General features: G+C 38.9%; 1 protein-coding gene across 1 annotated transcript in view; it reads left to right on the top strand.

The window, feature by feature from the left end:
• Positions 1-512: 512 nt before the first annotated feature.
• The window catches only part of FSHR (follicle stimulating hormone receptor), a 177,606-nt gene continuing 158,746 nt past the window's right edge, over positions 513-19,372 (top strand). Inside the window, exon 1 of the mRNA XM_043603342.1 lies at positions 513-737. Coding sequence (XP_043459277.1) covers positions 586-737 — 152 coding nt within the window. The 5' untranslated portion in view covers positions 513-585. The remainder of the gene's footprint in view (positions 738-19,372) is intronic.

Below are 19,372 nucleotides of genomic sequence, written 5' to 3'. Positions count from 1 at the left end.
CCCAGGAACTTACTAACCCACCCATCTATCTTCTGAGCAACACCAGTTTTGGTTGTTAATTACACCAAGAAAGAGGGCTCATGACTAAGACCCACAAATTCAGGTTTTATACCCAGTAGGCTGGAGGAAGAGGTTGATGCCAAGACTAGAAACAGGTCCATGCCCCTCACTGAGTGACACTGTCATTGATGGTTCTCATTGTATGTTGTGTCTGTTTTTGGAGAAAGTCAATCATGTCACTCTCTTGAGAAGAGAATGGTGATCAGCGGGGACACTTCTACAGTTTAATAAATATAAACTACTCCAGACATGCATCAAGGTTCTATTTACTCTCTTCCTTGCCTTAGGGTGGAAGAAATCCAATAGAGAAGAATAAGGGAGTAGCTTATCTTGCCCCGGAAATCACTACAGGCACACAGGAATTTTGCTATTTGTCTGAAAGTGACCAAAAAAAAAAAAATCCTTTGGTCAGTCACGTGACCCTGGCAGCTATCTTCTCATAAGAGCGCTGTGTGGAGCTTCTGAAATTTGTGGAGATTTTTCTCTGCAAATGCAGGAAGAAAACAGGTGGATGGGTGAATAAGTATGACCTTCCTCCTGGTCTCCTTGCTGGCATTCCTGAGCTTAGGCTCAGGATGTCATCATCGGATCTGTCACTGCTGGCACAGGGTTTTCCTCTGCCAAGAGAGCAAGGTGACGGAGATTCCCTCCGACCTTCCCAGGAACGCAGTTGAACTGTGAGTATCAGAGGCAGCGGGAACAATGGTGGGGCTGGCATTTGCGTGTTGTGTGCTATTATTATTTTCACTTTAGGCTGATAACGGTTGGGCTGAACTATTTCTGCACTGACCAAAGGCTTGAATAAAACAAACTCCCCCATCCTAACAACTCTGCTCTCCCAGGATCTTAGTGAGAGCCTGTCTCAGCCAGACAAGGAAGGAAGTATGGAAAGCTCAATTCAAAGGCAGAAGGAAAATGTTTGAGTCTTTTCAACACATTTGCTCTTGGGTTCCAAACTATGTTTTGTAACCAGAAAAGTAAAACTAAGAAAAACTAGAAACTTTGAAGACCTGGAATTAGAGGCAGAAAGACAGTTTTGATTTAAGTGAAATACACAACATGTCTCCCTAAAGACACTGAATTCAAGAAGGCACAAGTCACTGTCACTTTGGAGCCACCAGCAAATAATTCCTCAACAGAGGTTCTGCTTCCTGGAGAAACAGGGAACTAGAGGAGAAGGGAAGGGGTGTGAAGAAAGGGAGAAAGAACAAGGGAGGCAGAGTGGGCATGAAAAATATAGCATCGTCTTTCAAACAGCTAGGAAAATGTGATTCCCAACTTGAGAATTTTAGTAAACTATTTAATAGGAAGTCAACAGACTCTCAGAGTTGGACAAGATCTTAGACCAGTTCACTTTATCTCTTCATTTTGCAAATGAGGAATCTGGGATCTGGAGAGACAAAAGATTCGTGCAATCTCTTACAAGGAGCCAAAGCATAGCCAATACTAGAAAATGGGCCTTTTGACTCATAGTCTACTCTTCTTTCCCCCAAACCTCATTCTGTCCAATTAATTACTACTTCCCCAAAGAACTGGGAAGTTACAGCTTAGAGACTATAGATACACTCAGTATTTTTATTCCATGTATTTTATTTTTAAAAAAAATTTTTTTTAATGTTTATTTATTTTTGAGAGAGAGAGGGAGAGAGTAAGAGTGCGAGTGAAGGAGGGACAGAGAGAGAGACAGAATCTGAAGCAGGCTCCAGGCTCCGAGCTGTCAGCACAGAGCCCGATGCGGGGCTCAAACTCACGAATCATGAGATCATGACCTGAGCTGAAGTTGGACGCTCAACCAACTTAGCCACCCAGGCACCCCTTATTCCATGTATTTTAAATAGAAGCTGCTATTCTGGACGCCTCTTTCACTCTTGGTCCCATAAGGCTAAGGAAGACTCTTATTTTACTGCAGAGTATGGTCATCTTTTCAGTTCACAATTACCACAGCCACACTCAAACATGGTAGTGACTTTCACATTGTCACTCAGGGACAAGTGGTTAGTAGTACACTTGGTTGGTTCCACTTGCTACTTTTTCCCTGGACATCCTAAGTCCTCAGTTCCTATCCAGAGGCAGCTGCAGCAGCAAAGTAAATAACTCGTCAGCTCTGTGTTTTGGGTACACTGTCTCAGATGAGACAGTTATTCCTGATTATGGGGAAGAATGTGCCTAGGCACAGTCTAGTCATTATAAACACAGGAGAAGCCCAATGCACCTGAGCTCCTGAAAGAAGTCACTTGCCCCTAAGCAACTTTGAACAATTATTTAACCCCTTCTGAACCTCAGATTCCTCACTTCTGAAGTGGTTTTACTACAACCAGTTTGGTTGGGTTGTTATTAAGACTAAAAGACATAGTTGCCTCACAAATATAGCCATTTCTGCCTCTCCACTTCTTCCAATGTTTCCCTGTGGGCCAAGCAGTGCCAACCAGTTACTAGAGCATACAACCCCTAACAAGGTTTCATTTTAGTAATAATCCTCCATATCAAACTCCCTTCTGCACTAGGCCATCTACTTTCTTACATCTCTTTACCAGATTTTTTTTCATTATGCATAGAAAACATGAAGAAAGAAAATAAAGGAAGGAGGGAGGAAAGAAACGAAAATCCATTCCCAAACCCCAAACCTCAGGGAGTATGTGTGTATAGTGTGGAAGGAGCAGACGTATGATTTTTTAAATTAATTCATACTAAGATATAAATGACTAAAATTTGTCTGTCCAAGAGTACTTTGCAACTGAGAAAGAGACTGTAGGTAAGAGTGTTTGTAACTCTTGACAAAAGGTAGCCCTGGTCAACGCCTTCCTTAGGTGTATATACTAGAGGACAAAGTTGCATAAAACTAAGAAGGGGAATGCCCTTTATTGGCATTCCCCCATCCCAGGAGTGAGTGTAGTTGCTTGAGAGTTTTGAAAGAGTTCTCCCAGATATCTAATCTTGAGAAGATTCTTTTCTCTGCACACTCATTAGTAGGGTATGAATTGGGCCATTTTAGAGTTTAGCTTTACAATCTTCCAGGCAAGGTATATACAGAAAAATAAGATACATGTTGCTTTGGTTGCTAGACATAAAAAAATTATTTGAGGATATTTTGGAGGTTAGTTTGTTCATCACAGAAGAGCAGATAAAATGCCACATGAACTACTCAGATGCTGAGTTATAATGAAAGAACCATTATTTTTATTTATTTGTGCTTTTTAAGAGGATTGGATTGGGTTTATCTGGAACATTGGCAGAGGGAAAATGAAACAGCTTGTTCAACTAAGTATTTCTAGTTCACCTTGCAGTCTTCTACATTTGGATATTGACTTTAATGATGGTCACATCAAGTGGAGATGGATGGAATAGCTGGGCTTCACTGAGTGCAACTGTTTAATCCATCAATACATCACAGCTTCATTGTCTGTAAAATTCACCCAGGGGAGAACAGGTGCTACATCTTAACCATGTACAGTTTATCCTAGCAATGCATCCACCTTGCAGCACTTTCATTCTATCTATCTGCCAGCTATCACTAGAGATTTCTAATTCCCAACTATCAGCACATGTCAATGTTAACACAAAAGGAATAGGAAAGCATCACCAACAGGCAGGTAGATTCCATTTACCAAAGGGCCCATACTATTTTCCTGAAGCTTTACACATAATACTTCATTAAAATTGCACAGAACTGCAAGTTTAGTATTATTGTTCCATTTTTCAGATGAAGCAAACTAAAGAGCTCTAGAGTCTGATAATTTCGACAGGCTCAGTCCTGCGGCTCTTGGATATTAGAGCTGGGATCCAAACCTGAGCCCGTGCTCCCACAGCTTATCTCTGTTGTATAAAATAAAAGCCTCTATGGGGCGCCTGGGTGGCGCAGTCGGTTAAGCGTCCGACTTCAGCCAGGTCACAATCTGGCGGTCCGTGAGTTCGAGCCCCGCGTCGGGCTCTGGGCTGATGGCTCAGAGCCTGGAGCCTGTTTCCGATTCTGTGTCTCCCTCTCTCTCTGCCCCTCGCCCGTTCATGCTCTGTCTCTCTCTGTCCCAAAAATAAATAAACGTTGAAAAAAAATTTAAAAAAAAAAGCCTCTGACTCATTTTGTTTGTTCCTCTTCAAACAAACAAAAGATGTCCTTTAGAATTTTGACTGGAGGTTAGCAGTTTTTCTGTTAAGAGTCAATAATAAATACTTTAGGATGTATGGGCCATAATTCTCTACTCCAACTTCTCCACTCTGTCACAGTTGTGGGAAAGCTGACACAGACAAAATGTAAATGAATAAGCATGGCTGTGTTCCAAGAAAGCTTTGTTTTTTGCCACTGAAATTTGAATTTCATATAATGGTCACATGTCACAAAGTATCATTCTTCTTTTGATTTTTTTTTATCATGTAAAGGATGAAAAATAGTCTTTGCTCATGAGCCACAGAAAAACAGATAGGCCAAGTATGGTCCACAGGCTATAGATTGCCCACCTCTGATTTAAACTATAGCTGAAAGTGGCTAAATCTTACTGGCTTAAGTAGAGTTGAGGCAGTTTGAAACAACATGGTGCCATGAGGAAAGTACTAAACTAGGTAAACTGGGTCAGGAATGGAGGGAATTCTAAGATAACATTCTTTTTTTTAACGTTTATTTATTTATTTTGAGAGAGAGAGAGAGAGTATGAGCCAGGGAGGGGCAGAGAGAAAGAGACAGAGAGAATCCCAAGCAGGCTTCATGCTACGGGGCCCGACTCGGGGCTCAATCCCACAACCATGAGATTATGATGCTTAACCAATTGATCCAGACAGGCACCCCAGGTAATATTCATAGGAGGGTCTTTTGCTGTTTTGACAAGTCAGGGATGGTATAGTATAGCCTTTAGAATCCGAGAGACTGGAGTTCAAACACAGGCTGTGACACTTTTTTTTTGCTCTATCACATGGCCTCTTGGCCACGTCATGGAAACTGCAATGTGGGCCTTTTTCAAAGAGTTGCTGTGAGGACTATATGAGATAATGAATATAAAACACCTAGCGTAATGCCTCTCAGGTGGTGGTGGTGATGGCTGTTGCTGTTGTCATCTGTAAAACACTAGGGAAAAAAAAAACACACCAGAGGGCATTCATGACGACCAAATTAATCAATAGGTATGAGAATGATTTTCACAATTGATAGATCTTTATAACTCTGTAAGACTCCTACTTACTTAAGAACAATCTGGGATGAATACTGGGTGTTGTATGGAAACCAATTTGACAATAAATTTCATATGGAAAAAAAAGAATAATCTCCTCCTCCTCCCAGTGGCTGGAGGACTTACTCTCTGTGCACTTATTTTCTAAGTAAGAAAATGTGTTCTTTTAGGCTTTCAATATTTGGCAAGAACTCAGGGAGGTTTCGTTCTGACCACAGTCAAAGGAATTTTGATTTCTGACTTACCCTAGAAACTCAGTTTCAGTTGGAGGCAGTCAATGAATATAGCAAGGACACTTTGATCTTGCTTTTTTCTTCCTGGAGTTACAATTTCCAAGGAGAATGTGAACACCCATTCAAAATCTGAAATTTTGACCAAGTGACAGTGCAGATACAGCTATCTTTCTCTTCAGCAGGGTCAGATGACCACAATACTAAGAGGAGAAAAGGGCCCACTGGCGGTCACTGTCAACGTAGAGAGATCTGTATTGAGATTTTATTATAGGCTGCCTTTTTTGACCCCTCTCTTCACATTAAGTTCCTGTATCTCATTGCAGTCTCAATTGGCCATCCCTTACTTTTAATTATCTAATTATTATTATTTTTTTGCTTTGTTTTCTTCCTTTGCCTTATACTTCTTGTTTCACTGCTTTGGTTTAGATCACTCTCCTTACTCCATCATCATAGATTATTGTTTAGCTAGGAGCTCCTTTAGACTTTCTTAGTTCTAAGTACCGTGTGCCAAAAGGGAACACTTTTCCTATGCCAATAAGGCTCTGTGATCTCTAAGAAGGAAATACAGCTTTTGATGTTTGTGAACAAGTTTAATTGTACTTTTTTCCCTCTGAAAAGCATATTCTGGAATTCATATTCTGCGGAACACATTTTAGGAAAGGCTAATCCAAAGGCTGTTCTATCCAACCCCAGCCACTAGAATGAACCCCTTGTCAAGTATTAACTGTAACTTGGACCTCCTGACTCCTAATTCAGTATTCAGCATCAGCTGGAGATAAATCTTTGGATGGGTTTTTAGTACTTTGTGTCTGAGAAGCTACCGTTTAGGAATGTACTGTGTTCTCACGAAGAAGATGGTTTTGAAGACTATAGCCATGTGGAAACTAGGTGTTACTTACACTGAAGTGAAGAAAGGAAAGATAAAACACTGGATTACAAAACTACTAAAACCACCCCTGACTTCTGGATTTGTTGAGTATTGATGGTTCACTTTCTTGGTTGCCCACATTCAATCAGTTTTACAAACTCCCTTCATGTTGCTACTACCAGTAATTCTTTCTTTATTGCCATCATCTGTTTGGGCCCTGAACATTCAAAGCCTGGATTGTATAATTATGTTCTACTTTATCTCCTTTCAACCAACCTCTCCCTCTTCTCCAAATTAGCCTACACACCGCCATTGAATTTTTCTGCATAAAATACCATTGCCATCATGTTATGAATCCCCAGCTCAAAATTACTCAATGGCATGTTTTTCTGACTGCCTCTCACTACTGTCCAACAGGAGGCAGCTACTCTGCAAGGCTGATGAAGACTGGCTCTTTAATTCAGTGTGTGTACTTTTGCCTCCCTGTGTCTTCACCTTATGCCTATTTATACTATCCTCAGTTTCTTCTTTCTTGCCTCTTGAAATCTGACCTACATATCGTAATCTTGCTCAAAGGTTGCCTTCTTGATGAAGTCTTCCCTGACCAGTTCATCTTTATTTAGTCTGGATGCTAGTACTGTTCGATTCACACTTAATCTTACTTTGCTCTTATTTGTTCATGTGTGTTGTATTTCCTCAACTGCAGTGAAAATTTCTTTTATATTCTTTGTTGTGCCTGGTTCAATGCAATGTATGTTCTGGGCCTTCAATTACATGTAGAACAAATGATATAATAAATCAGGGGGAATTACATCTGTTTATTCACTCCGCTCTTCAATACTAAGGAAAAGATTCTTATAAAAGATGATTATTGTTCTCCCTGTAGTGCAGTACTATAGGATTTGATAGTTTTCTTATTTTCCTTGCTTTCTTTATGTGTTTGTTTTAAGAAAATGCCTATATGTCATTCTAGAATTAATTAATTTATTCAGGAGGATACAAAGATCAGAAGCAAAATCTTGCAAAGGTTGAACATCCTTTATTCTAGGCATGTCACTCAGGTCTCCTGACGTAAATAATACTACCTGCCTTTCTATACCTAATGAGAATATTAAAAAGATAAATGAAATTGCCTAAACAAAATCACATCAAGCCATGCAGTAATGTTCAAAGAAATATAATTTTTTCCAATTAAGGTCAGATTCCAAAACCTGAACATGAGGTTTTCTGTGTTCCCCAGATGTGCTTTGATTACTGTAGTTCTGTCTGGATATCAAAATCAAACACCCCACTGTGCAAATTGCCCCAAGTGTCCATATCCGGAGACTCTTACTGTCTTGTTTAGATATTTCTTTGAAAGAAACAAACGGCACAGTTTTCTTGCTAATGCATACATAATCCTTTCTCTTGGAACAAAATCAAGCACCTACTTTAGTGAGAAATGGTAGGTATATGTCCAACATTTGGAATTTAATTGGGCTGAGGGTAAGGGAGGTTTATATTCCCCATGGAGAAATCAGAAAAATGACTATAGGAAAAGCTATATAATGCTTATCTTGAAAGGGAAAAAGTAGAAATTCTATCGCAGGGAAAGAATCCTTTAAAATACAAGATGAATTCTACCCTCAGAATTGGCTAAGAGCTATAATTTACAGAGTCATTATCAGCAATTGAAGAGTAGGGGTTTGAGAGAGAATTCCAATTGCTTGGTGATGATAAAATCCCTTGTTTACCCTAAAGGTGAGCACTGTCCTTCCTCACCCAAGTCCTCTACCAAAGAAGCTGGGCTTCAGAAGCCAGACGTGTTGGCAATAAATGGGAAATTCATTTGACTTGTGATTGTCCTTCTCCAAAGACACTAATTGGGTTATCTAGTCACTATGGTTGATTGGACTACACTTTTTTTAAGCTGTTAGATTTAGACTCTCCAATTCAGCTTTATTTAGACTAGACTGTAGCTTATATATCCCACAAGGTCAGCTAGAAAAGAGAGTAATTATTTTTAATTGCTTAGGATCTGATTATAATGAGATCTGGATGTTTGTTCTTAATCTGACCTCCCTGTGAAGTATCTCAGAGCATGTTGTGTGTCTCTGACCTGAACATGCCATTACCCCATTCTCTCATATGGAATATGCTAGCGAATCTGAAAAAAAAAAAAAAAAACAAAAAAAAACAGTATAAAGTAACCAAAGCTTTGCCATAGCCTTGAATTCAGGTATTTTTAGTCTTAGGAGTGGCTTGAGTCCTCTCTTTCATCCCTTCTCCCAGACCATTTCAGCAACAGCTAACACAGAGCCATCACAGAATCCAGTGTCAGAAATAATGGAAAATAAACAGCATGAGCCAATTTTTACATCTCACAATTGGCAAGCTTGATGAAAACCTTTAAAAAGTAGAAACCCAAAAAGCTCAGCTAAGTTTCAGTGAAACAGAGAGATTAATTAATTGAGGATATCAGAGAGAAAACTCATCAGTAGATTGGTGAAACCTGAAATAAAATGATGCTAAAGTTTCATTCAATTCTTTTTTTTTTTTTTTAAGTTTATTTTGAGAGGGAGGGAGGGAGCGAGCTAGCAGGGGAGGCAGAGAGGGAGAGAGAGAGGGGGGAAAGGGAAAGAGGGAGAGGGGTACAAGAGGAGGGCAGGGAGAGGGGGAGAGGGGGAGAACCCCAAGCAGGTCCCACACTGGCAGTGCAGAGCCCAAAGTGGGGCTTAAACACACAAACCATGAGATCATGACTAGAGCTGAAACCAAGAGTTGGATGCTTAACTGACTGAGCTACCCAGGCAACCCCTCATTCAATTCTAAAATGCTTTGATTTTACAAACATCTTCAGGCACCAAACTTCCCAAAGCAAAAAAGCTTTTTTTCAGTCTCAGAATCCAGCAGGTGTGTGATTCCTCAACTCATGCAATTTCGGTTGTGGGATTCTGGGGGGTTGGGTTCTGTTAGGCTCAGTAGACTGTTCTGTTGTTTTGACATGAAGCACAGAAAACCTCCACACAGACACCTCTGTCTCATTACTTTCAGCTTGGCAAGGGGTTTTAAACAGATTTGTGGGAGATCCCATTTCCATCAATGGCTACAACTAAATAAATGAGGGCTGATGGGAGGTCATGGAACATTTCATCCACAATCCTCCTGGAATAAGAAGGGCATGAAAAAGAAAGGTCCCTCATATGGAAGGGCCATAGCCTGGAGCACTAGATTTTTCAAAAGTGGCCCCAACTTAAAATATTCTGTCCCTTCTAATAAAGTCTACTAAATTTTGGTTCAGACAATGGATCACATGCCTAGAAGACAGGGTTGCCTCTACATGTGCATTCTTCATCATCTCACAGTAACCGCTTCTGAATTGATATCAGTGCCTTCAGCCTTCTACCCTCCCAGCTTCCTGCTCTGAGCCCTTGCTCTGGTTTAATTCCCCTGTGGGTTCCAATAGTCAGATTCAGGAAAAAAGTCCCAAGTCCTATGTTTGACATTAAGGTCTTCCATATTTTGGCCTCAGATTAGCTCTCCTGTCCTCTTTCTCATCTTCCACCCTTTCAACTCTTTGCTTCATGTACTACTTTCTATTTCCAGATAGGTCTTCTATTCCCCTACCCAAATACTATTACCTTCTTCAACCTGAAGTATATTTGCCTATTTCAATATGGTTCGGTTCTGAGACCAAAGTAAAGATGCTCATTTTTCATGAAGTTTTCTTTCAACAGCAAATATTTAGTTATGTTTGTGCAAGGCACTGTACTAGGCTTTTAGACAAATGGAACCAACAGGAGAGGCACAATTTGCCTGTACTTGTGGAGTTGCTCAAAGAGAAGAACATCAAAGAAATAATGACAATGATGTTTTTCCTCACCCTGTTCACAGAGATCAAAATCCCCCCTGAGAATCCAGCATACTCATTGTTAAACCCGCTCATTTGAAAATTAACTGCAAGTTGCAATCTGAAATTCTAAATTGTGGGAACTGGAAGAAATGGACGCCCAGTAAAAGCCAATGAGAAGATGTCTACCTGTTTGCTGTCAGAAGACAGTTGATGAAAAGATGGGCATCTGCCTGTCCCATAGAGACTTGCCCTTTTGACCACCTAGGCTTGATTTCAGGAATTATGCAAGGCCACTTCCAGAATAGTATAGTCTTTAAAAGGTCAGAAAAATCCTTGCTTTATTTTAAAAGGAGAATATGGACCTCAAATAAAAGAGAATGACAAATGAACACCTGCATACTTATGGTAAGGTTTAACAGAAAAATGTCTAAATATTTAAATTTGACTAGAAGTTTTTAAATTGTGCAAATACAAGGGACTGGGTTCTTTGAGTTGAGATAAAAGAGAATGATACAGAAGGTGGAAAACAGCACCAAAAGGTTAAGCTTCATCTGCACTGTTTTCTTTGCCAACTTTATAATTTTCCCCAAAGCTGCTGTGTTCATGAATACTATTATATGGACACCAGGAGATAATACGTTAAAGGAACATATGTATTAATGCACTGTGTATGCCAGCTTTCCCCTAGAGAAGCTAAGTGTCATCTCTGAAATTTGGTAATCACACAGTTAGTCTCAACAAAACACAGATGTCTCTTCTGAAATGACACAACTTAAAATTTTCAACTTTGGCAAAAGGAGGACACTAATAGGGAGTCCTTAAATGCTCTTGAATGTATAATCAGTTTTCTTTTTGTGTAAATTTCAAACTGTTTCTGCATGGTTTTGTTAGCTTTAGAATAGAAAAACAAATTGAACAAAAAAGAGTGATCACTCCATCACCAAATAATGTCTGAGCAAGTATCAAGAGTCCGCCCAAACCCTTGCCACTGCTATACCCCCACCAAAGCTAACCTCTGATCAGGGCAGGAAGGGAAGAAACCTTCATTAATTGGGGTTTGTTTTGTACACAACAAGCTGTGTAGAATTTCTGTAAGTAAATATATTGGGGGTGGGAGAAAGGCAGTGGAAAATGCAACAAGAAACACTCTTTTAATTTAGAAAACAAGCTGAAAATGCAGTGAAAGCAAATATGAGAATATGGTGAACAGAAAAGAGGTCATCTGAATTTCTACATACAGTAGCAGAATTGCTTATCAGGACCCTGATTGTAAAAATCTGTCGGGCTCCTTCAATAAGAACATACAGTCTTGGAATGGCATCTTATTCCCCCAAACAAATACTAGAGACAAGAGAAAAAAGAACAAACAGTTATGATAGCCAGATAGGAAAATTATAAAGTAGCTCTGGAGAAAATTACAAACTAGCTCTGGAGAAAATTACAAAGTAGCTCTGGAAACAGAGCTCTCCACTAAGATGCCAGAGGGAGAGCAAAACAGCAACAGAAGTTGGAAGGAAAGAAGGAAAGAACTGAGAGGGAAGGAGGGAAGGAGGGAAGGAAGGAGGGAGGGAGGGAGGGAGACAAACCCCTGGGCATTAGAGTTAGGAAATCTCTGAGCCAGTATCTAAATCTTGCCTCTTGAGTTGGTCAAATTCCCTGGATAAGATTTTCCCAAGCTCCTACCCAGATGGTGAAGCCCCATGTCAGCATTCTGGTAGCTGAGGAAAAGGGCTAGGGTCTTAGCATTTAGCATCCTAAGTACCCCTTGGCATTCTCCAGTCCAGAAACTATCTACTCTACTCTCTTTAAAGAATAAACCTTTGCTGTTTTGCTCAAGTGGGGAGAAGCACTTGCCTGAATGCTCCAAGGGGGAAGCATGCCTGCTTCTTCATCTTTCTACCAATCCTTGTACGTTAGCCACCTGACCCTGTTTGTTCTTCATGCCCATTTTCAGGAACATCAATGCCTCCAATTCCTGAGTGTTTTAGGGATTGTGCAGTGTAAGTACTGCCAAGTCAGTACTTCTTAAACTAATGTGTAGGCAAATCAGAATATATTGGGAAAATTCAGATTCTAGTTCAATAAGTCTGGAGTGGGGCCTGAAAGTCTTCATTTCTAACCAGCTCCTAGGAGGCTTTGTGGCTTTATGCCTTAAAAAAAAAAAAAAAAAAAAAAAAAAAAAAAAAAAAAAAAAAAAAAAAAAAAAAAAAAACGCTGTCTTCTCAGTGGAGCTTTAAGAGGAAATAAATAGTTACATGTTTACTACACCATCTCTTCTCATCAATTATTATTCAACCCACTCATTATTCAACCCACTCATTCTGGCTCTCTTCCCATAGGAACCACTGAAAATGTTCTTGTCACAGGTACCAATAAACTTATATTTTCATTATGTTTTATAATGTGGTTATAGTACTTTTCAAATAAAAAATAAAAATTTCAATATAAGAGGAATGCCACACAATTCAGATGCCAGATTCAATGCTCACTCCCCTATCCACATCTTACATGCCTCTCAGGAACACCACACAGTTAGCCATCTTCTTGCTTGAATCACTTTTCTACCACACTAGACTTCCTCCTACATCTCACGACAGACCTTGGTCTGTGTTGAGTTCTTTACTGCTTCATGGTCTTTCAATGTTAGTTTCCCAGGTTCCACCTGGATACTCTTGTCTCATGCACCTGTATTCTCTGTAGGGATCTTATCCAGTCCATGGCTTTAAATACCACCTCACCTATATTCAAAATATATATGCTGTGCCTGACCTCTTCTTTAAGCACCAGGCAGGTAATATCCAGCTGAAACCTTGGTCTCTCCACTTGGATTTCTTACTGGCATTTCAAAACAAAACACAAGGAGCAAGTAGAAAATAGTACACTTAATTACCCTCCCCTAAATCTCTCAGAATCTCCTCTCCCAAGCTTCATCATCTACATAAATGCACATAGCACCAGCCCCCCAACCCTAAGTCCAATCCATCACTAAGTGCCAGAGATCTGACCCCTAAAAAATAGCACAAAGGTCTCCACTTCTCCTTATCTTCCTTATTATCATTCTAGCTCAAACCATGATTGTCTCTCACCCAGGCACAAATGTCTACTCTCCTCCCTATCTTCCCTACTATCACTCTAGCTCAAACCACCATTGTCTCTCACCTGGGTTATTGCAATAGTCCCCACCACTTCCATCCCCTGGTTCCACTCAAAGTGACAATCCAGCCCTCACACAGCAGCTCGATAAAGTTTTAAAGAGTATCATACATAGTCACTTAGAATTGCACACAGAATAAAATTTAACAACCCATGTTTCATGATTACCTTCTATGACCGGCACCGTTCTAGGTGCTAGAGCACCAATATTGAGTAAAACAGAAAAAAAATCCTTCCTCCTTGGAGCTTCTATGCTTTGCCATGGCTGTAAGGCACTCCATGATCTGATCTCTACCTGCTGTTCCAGAGCCATAGTGTACATCATCTATCACCTGCCCATCACCACTAACCTTAGCTGCCCTAGGCCCCTTCTGCTCTTCCAATACACCAAGCTCTTTCCCACTCAAAGTTTTTTTTTAACTTCCGTTTCTTTGTCTATATGTCTTTTTCCCCCTCTCTAGTGGTCATTCATCTTTCCAGTGTATACTGAAATGCCACCTCCTTAGAGAGGTCTTTTTTGACCAGTCTGCTATAATAGCAATCCCCATTGCTCCTGCATAGGACTCTTTTCTTTCATAAGGTAACTGCAATTTGAATGTTTTTACTCACCTATTTACTTTTATCCACTAGAAACTAGAAGTTAAGTTTCATGATGGCAAGGATTCCAGCATACAGAATAGTTCCTGGTACACACTAGATGATCAATACATACATGAATGAATAAATGAAAGTCCCTTCAAGCAAATAAAAACTATAAGGAAAGACCAAATGTAACAAACATCTAGTAAGTCCTACTCTATCACCATGCTGTTTGCTTCTCATAGTATCTCACCCAGCAGTCTTGCACTGTAGCTATTACTGTTTTCATTCTGGAAATAAAGAAAATGTAATTAAAGAACTAACCCAAAGCTATTCAGCTTCTCAGTTTCAGAATTGAAATTGAGATTACTGATAAAACTGATTTTAAAATGCCCAGTGTTCATACTAAGCTTGAAGAAAAAAAAAAAAAAAAACACAAAGAGGACCTCCCTGTGCTCTGAACTCCTAAAGCCAAACAATCTAAACTCTTCATTGAGCTTAAATATGTACAATTCTGGAGCCACCCGTAATGCAAAACTTACATATTGTCTTGTCTCTCAAATCCTGTAAACTCTCTGAGGGCCAGCATTCCACCCTTCCAGCCATCCATGATTTTGTACTCAGTAACTAACGAACAGGGAGCATGCAGGCAGACAGAAGATGAGTGAGTAGGGTCGTGTCTAAATAGGACTAAAAGGTAAATGTCAATGGCCATTTCCAGTGATAAATTGCAAAGTAACCAGAAGTTGTCTAATAATGCTCAAGAGCCTCTTGGGCGATATGTGCACCTGTGGAAAAGGTGATTGGCTCTTCTCCCTGTTGTCCCTTACATATTTCCTGTGAGGACAGTCCCTCAGAAATAATCAACCTTAAGCAGGCTTAGTAGCTGACCTTCTATAGCTGTAGAGGTTTAACAAAAGTGAATGCCATGCGGAAATGCACTGCTTGCTGAAGGCTTGGAGAGCTCTGTAGATGCTCCCTAAATGGTACTCATAAAATGATGAACCTTGAAGATGATGTTATAAAAGTGCCACAGAATTTTTTTTAAAAAATCCTTATTGATCTCATATGACCTCACAGCTTCTTTTCTACAATTTCTCCTAGATTTGAGGAACTGTACCTCTGTTGTCTCATCTTGGATGTGGTTTCAAGTCTGGGCCAAGTTGCTCTAACTAGTCCACATCATATATAACATGATTCGAAAAACAGCAAGCTGGCTCAGTTTACCCAAAACATCTCCCCTGCTACTTGTCACAATGCCATCATTAATAAATAAATCCTTGCTGCCTTCAAGATTGCCTTAATTTCCAAGACTCTGCAAAGGAATCTAAAATCCTTTTGGAGGAGAAATATCTTTAAGTTTTTGAAAACTGGCCCTTTGCTCTAGCATTTTTCAAAACAGATTCCTCATAACTCTACTTTTATAAGATGCTCAAGAAAAAGTAAATTTTATTTACCTTTTTTAATGTTTATTTGAGAGACAGAGCACAAGTGGGGGAGGAGCAGAGACAGAGGGAGACACAGAATCCAAAGGAGGCTCCAGGCTCTGAGCTGTCAGCACAGAGCCCGACACTGGGCTCAAACCCACGAACCATGAGATTATGACTTGAGCCAAAGTTGGACGCTTAACTGACTGAGCACCCAGGCACCCCAGGAGAAAGTAAGTTTTGAAAAGTCTTCCATGACCAAATAGTTTCGGGAAAACTGCATGCTATACCCCCATTCTAAAGATTCACAAAGTACATAACATATTAAAGGCTCTCAGAAGCATTCCAATTCTATATAATCCATAAGTGTTCCACAGAATATACTTTTAGAAACTCTGATTTAGTGAGATATAGCTAACCGAGATTATGCTTTGGCAAATGGGCCTCCGTATATACCCAGAGGAACTGGAGAGTTGAGAGAAGTAGTATATACAACCCAATATATGTGGTAGACACCAAAAACTATTTCCCCTCTTTTCAAAATTCTATGTGTGCCAAGTCTTCACCTGTGAAAACCTGCTTTGCTCTTCCAATCAGAGAATTTTTATGCTACATGAACTTCAGAAAGCATACGCTTTTTCCGTCCCTTTGTTTTAAGAATTAAAACTGAGGCCCAGCAAGATGAAATGACTTGCCTAAAGTCATGTGGGTAATTAAAGGTATTTTCTAGCCTCTATTTCCAAAGCCAAAACTTTAAACCCACAATTGACAAGTTCCTATGTCTGGCTTGCTGATGAAGCATACCTCTCTCCTCCCATAAAGAACAGAAAACCCTCCACTGCCACCTCTACCTCTCCTCTCACCCAAGGGAACACCTTCCAGATATTCATTAGAACTCTACTGCCTTTTCCTTTTACCTGCTTCTGAAAAACACCTTTATTAAGATAACACACAAAGTTCACAAGTCATTCAAAGTATACATTTCAGTGGTTTTTAGTGTATTTGCAGATATTTGCAACCATCACCATAGTCAATTTCCAAACATTTTTTATCACCTCAAAGAAAATCCCTTTTCCTTCAGCTATTACTACCCTACCTACCTTCTTACACCCAGACCTCAGCAGTACTAATCTACTTACTGTCTCTAAATTTCTCTATTATGGACTTTAATATGAATGGAATTATATGAGGTCTTTGTGACTAGCCTCTTAGCTTAATATTTTCATGGTTCGTTCAAATTCTGACAGGTATCATACTCCATTCTTCTTAGGGTTGAAAGAATTCCTTTGCAGAGACATACCACATTTGTTCAATCACTTGTTGAGGGACATTTTACTCACTTTTTGCCTATTTTAAATAACACTACTTTAAACATTTGGGTACAAGTTTTTGTGTGGACATGTGTTTTCATTGTTCTTGGTGTGCACCTTCAAGTCGAGTAGTTGAGTCCTATGGTAACTTGATGTTTAATACTTTGGAGAACCACTAAACTGGTTTCCAAGGTGGTTGAGCCATTTCATATTCCCTTGAACAGTGTGTGAGGTGCCTATTTCTCTACATCCTTACCAACCCTTGCTGTTATCTACCTTCTTATTCTAGCCATCCTAATGAGCATGAAGTGGTATCTCATTGTGGTTTTGCTTTGTATTTCTGTTATGAGCAATGACACTGAACATCTTTTTATATGCTTGTTGGTCATTTTCATTTCTGTATTGAATATCTATTTAGATTCTTTGCTCATTTTGAACTGGGTTGTCTTATTATTGAGTTGCTAGTATGTTCCTGTACATCCCAGAACCAAGCCCCCAATCAGATGTATAATTTGCACCATTCCATGAATTGTCCTTTCACTTCATTGATGGCATCCTTTAAAGTACAAATGTTTTTTCAATTTTTATAAAATCCAGTATATTTTTTTAATTTTGTTATTTGTGCTTTTATGGTTTCATATCCAAAAATAACTTACCAAATTCAATGTCATAAAGATTGATTCATATGTTTCCTTCTGAGAGTTTTACAGTACTAGCTCTTATGTTCAGGCCTTTGATCCATTTGGAATTAATTTTTGTATATGATATTAGGTGAGTGTCCAACTTCATTCTTTTGCAACTAGATATCCTGTTGTCTCAGCACAATTTGTTGAAAACATTACTCTCTCTCTCTATTGAATACTCTTGGCAACTTTGTTGACAATTAGCTGACCATAGAGATATACAGATTTATTTCCAGACTCTCAATTCTGTTCTACTGATCAATATGTATATCTTTGTGTAAGTACCATACTGTCTTGCTTAGTATTGCTTTCTAGTGAGTTTTGATATCAGGGAGTATGAGTCCTCCAACTTTGTTCTTTTTTTTAAATTTTTTTAATATTTATTTATTTTTGAGAGAGACAGAGACAGAGCTCGAGTGGGGGAGGGGCAGAGAGAGAGGGAGACACATAATCCGAAGCATGGTCCAGGCTCCGAGCTGTCAGCACAGAGCCCGATGTGGGGCTCAAACCCAAGGACGGTGAGATCATGACCTGAGCTGAAGTTGGACACCCAACCAACTGAGCCACCCAGGCACCCCCAACTTTGTTCTCTATCAGGATTGTTTGATTTGCATTTCCATATCATTTTTAGAATCAACATGTCAATTTCTACAAAGCAATCCCAGCTGAGATTCTGATAAGGGATTGCACTGAAGCTGTAGCTCAGTTTAAGGAGTGTTGCCATCTTAACACTGTAAAGTCTTCCAATTCATAAACATGATTTTCCATTTATTTTGATCTTCTGTAATTTCTTTCAATGATGTTTTATAATTTTCAAGTTATACATTTTTTACTTCTTTTATTAAATTTACTGGTTTTTATTCCTTTTGATACTTCAATGAATCAGTGTTTTAATTTTATTTTCAGTTTATTCATTATGAGTATATAAAAATACAACTGGTATTTTTGTATTAATCTTGTAACCTGAAACCTTACTGAACTCTTTAGTTATTTCTAAAAGACTAGTTAATTCAGTAGAATTCTCTATATACAAAAACATGCATCTGTGAATGGAAATATTTTTTACTCCTTCCTTTCATCTGTATGTCTTTCTTACTTTTTATTGCCCACTTGCCCCACCTAGAATCTTCAGTACAATGTTAAGTAGAGGTAGCAAGAGTATACATCCTTGTCTTGCTCCTGATCTAAGGGAAATGCATCTACTTTTTACCATTAAGTATGATGTTAACTGTAGTTTCATAAATGCCCTCTATCATGTTGAGAAGGTTCCCTTCTATTCCTAGTTTGTTGAGTATTTTTTTAATCAAAAAAAGATTTTGGATTTTATCAAAGGCTTTTTATGTATCAGTTGAAGTATTATATATTTTTTGTTATATTTTTTTCTTATCCTATCGATATGATGTAGGTTAATCAATTTGGGGATGTTAAATCAACTGTGTATCCTTGAGATAAACCCTATTGAATCATGGTATATAATTCTTTTTACATGGGTTTGGTTTGCTACTATGTTGTTGAGGATTATTGCATTCATATTCATAAAAGACATTGGTCCGTAGTTCTCTTTTCTTGTGATGTCCATCTGGTGTTGATATGAAGGTAATACGTGACTCTGAGTTGGGAACTGTTCTCTTCAAATTTTTTAATAGATTTTGTCAATAATTGGTATTACTCTTTCCATAAGTGTTTGGTAGAACTCAGTGGTGAAGCCATCTGGGTGTGGAATATTTTGGGGGGGTAATTTTTTTTAATTACTAACTCAATCTCTTTATTTGATATAGTTCTGTTTGGATTTTGTATTTCCTATTGAGTCACTTTGCATAGTTGCAGCTTTCTAACAAATTTTATGGCGGTGTAGGAGGACGCTGAGCCCAATCATTCTAAATTATCCAATTGGTTGATGCACACTTATTCACAGCATTCCTTATTGTTTTTATAAAGTCAGTGATAATGTCCCTTCCTTCACTTCTTATTATAATAATTTGAGTCTCTTTTCTTCTTGGTCATTCTAACTAAAATTTGCCCATTAAAAATCTTTTCAAAGAATCAGCTTTAGGTTTTGTTTTGTTTTCTA

Source organism: Prionailurus bengalensis, chromosome A3 (genome assembly GCF_016509475.1).
Source record: "Prionailurus bengalensis isolate Pbe53 chromosome A3, Fcat_Pben_1.1_paternal_pri, whole genome shotgun sequence".
In the NCBI taxonomy this organism is placed as follows: Eukaryota; Metazoa; Chordata; class Mammalia; order Carnivora; family Felidae; genus Prionailurus; species Prionailurus bengalensis.
The sequence above is the reverse complement of the archived record's forward strand: the minus strand, read 5'-3'. Positions and strand labels throughout refer to the sequence as shown.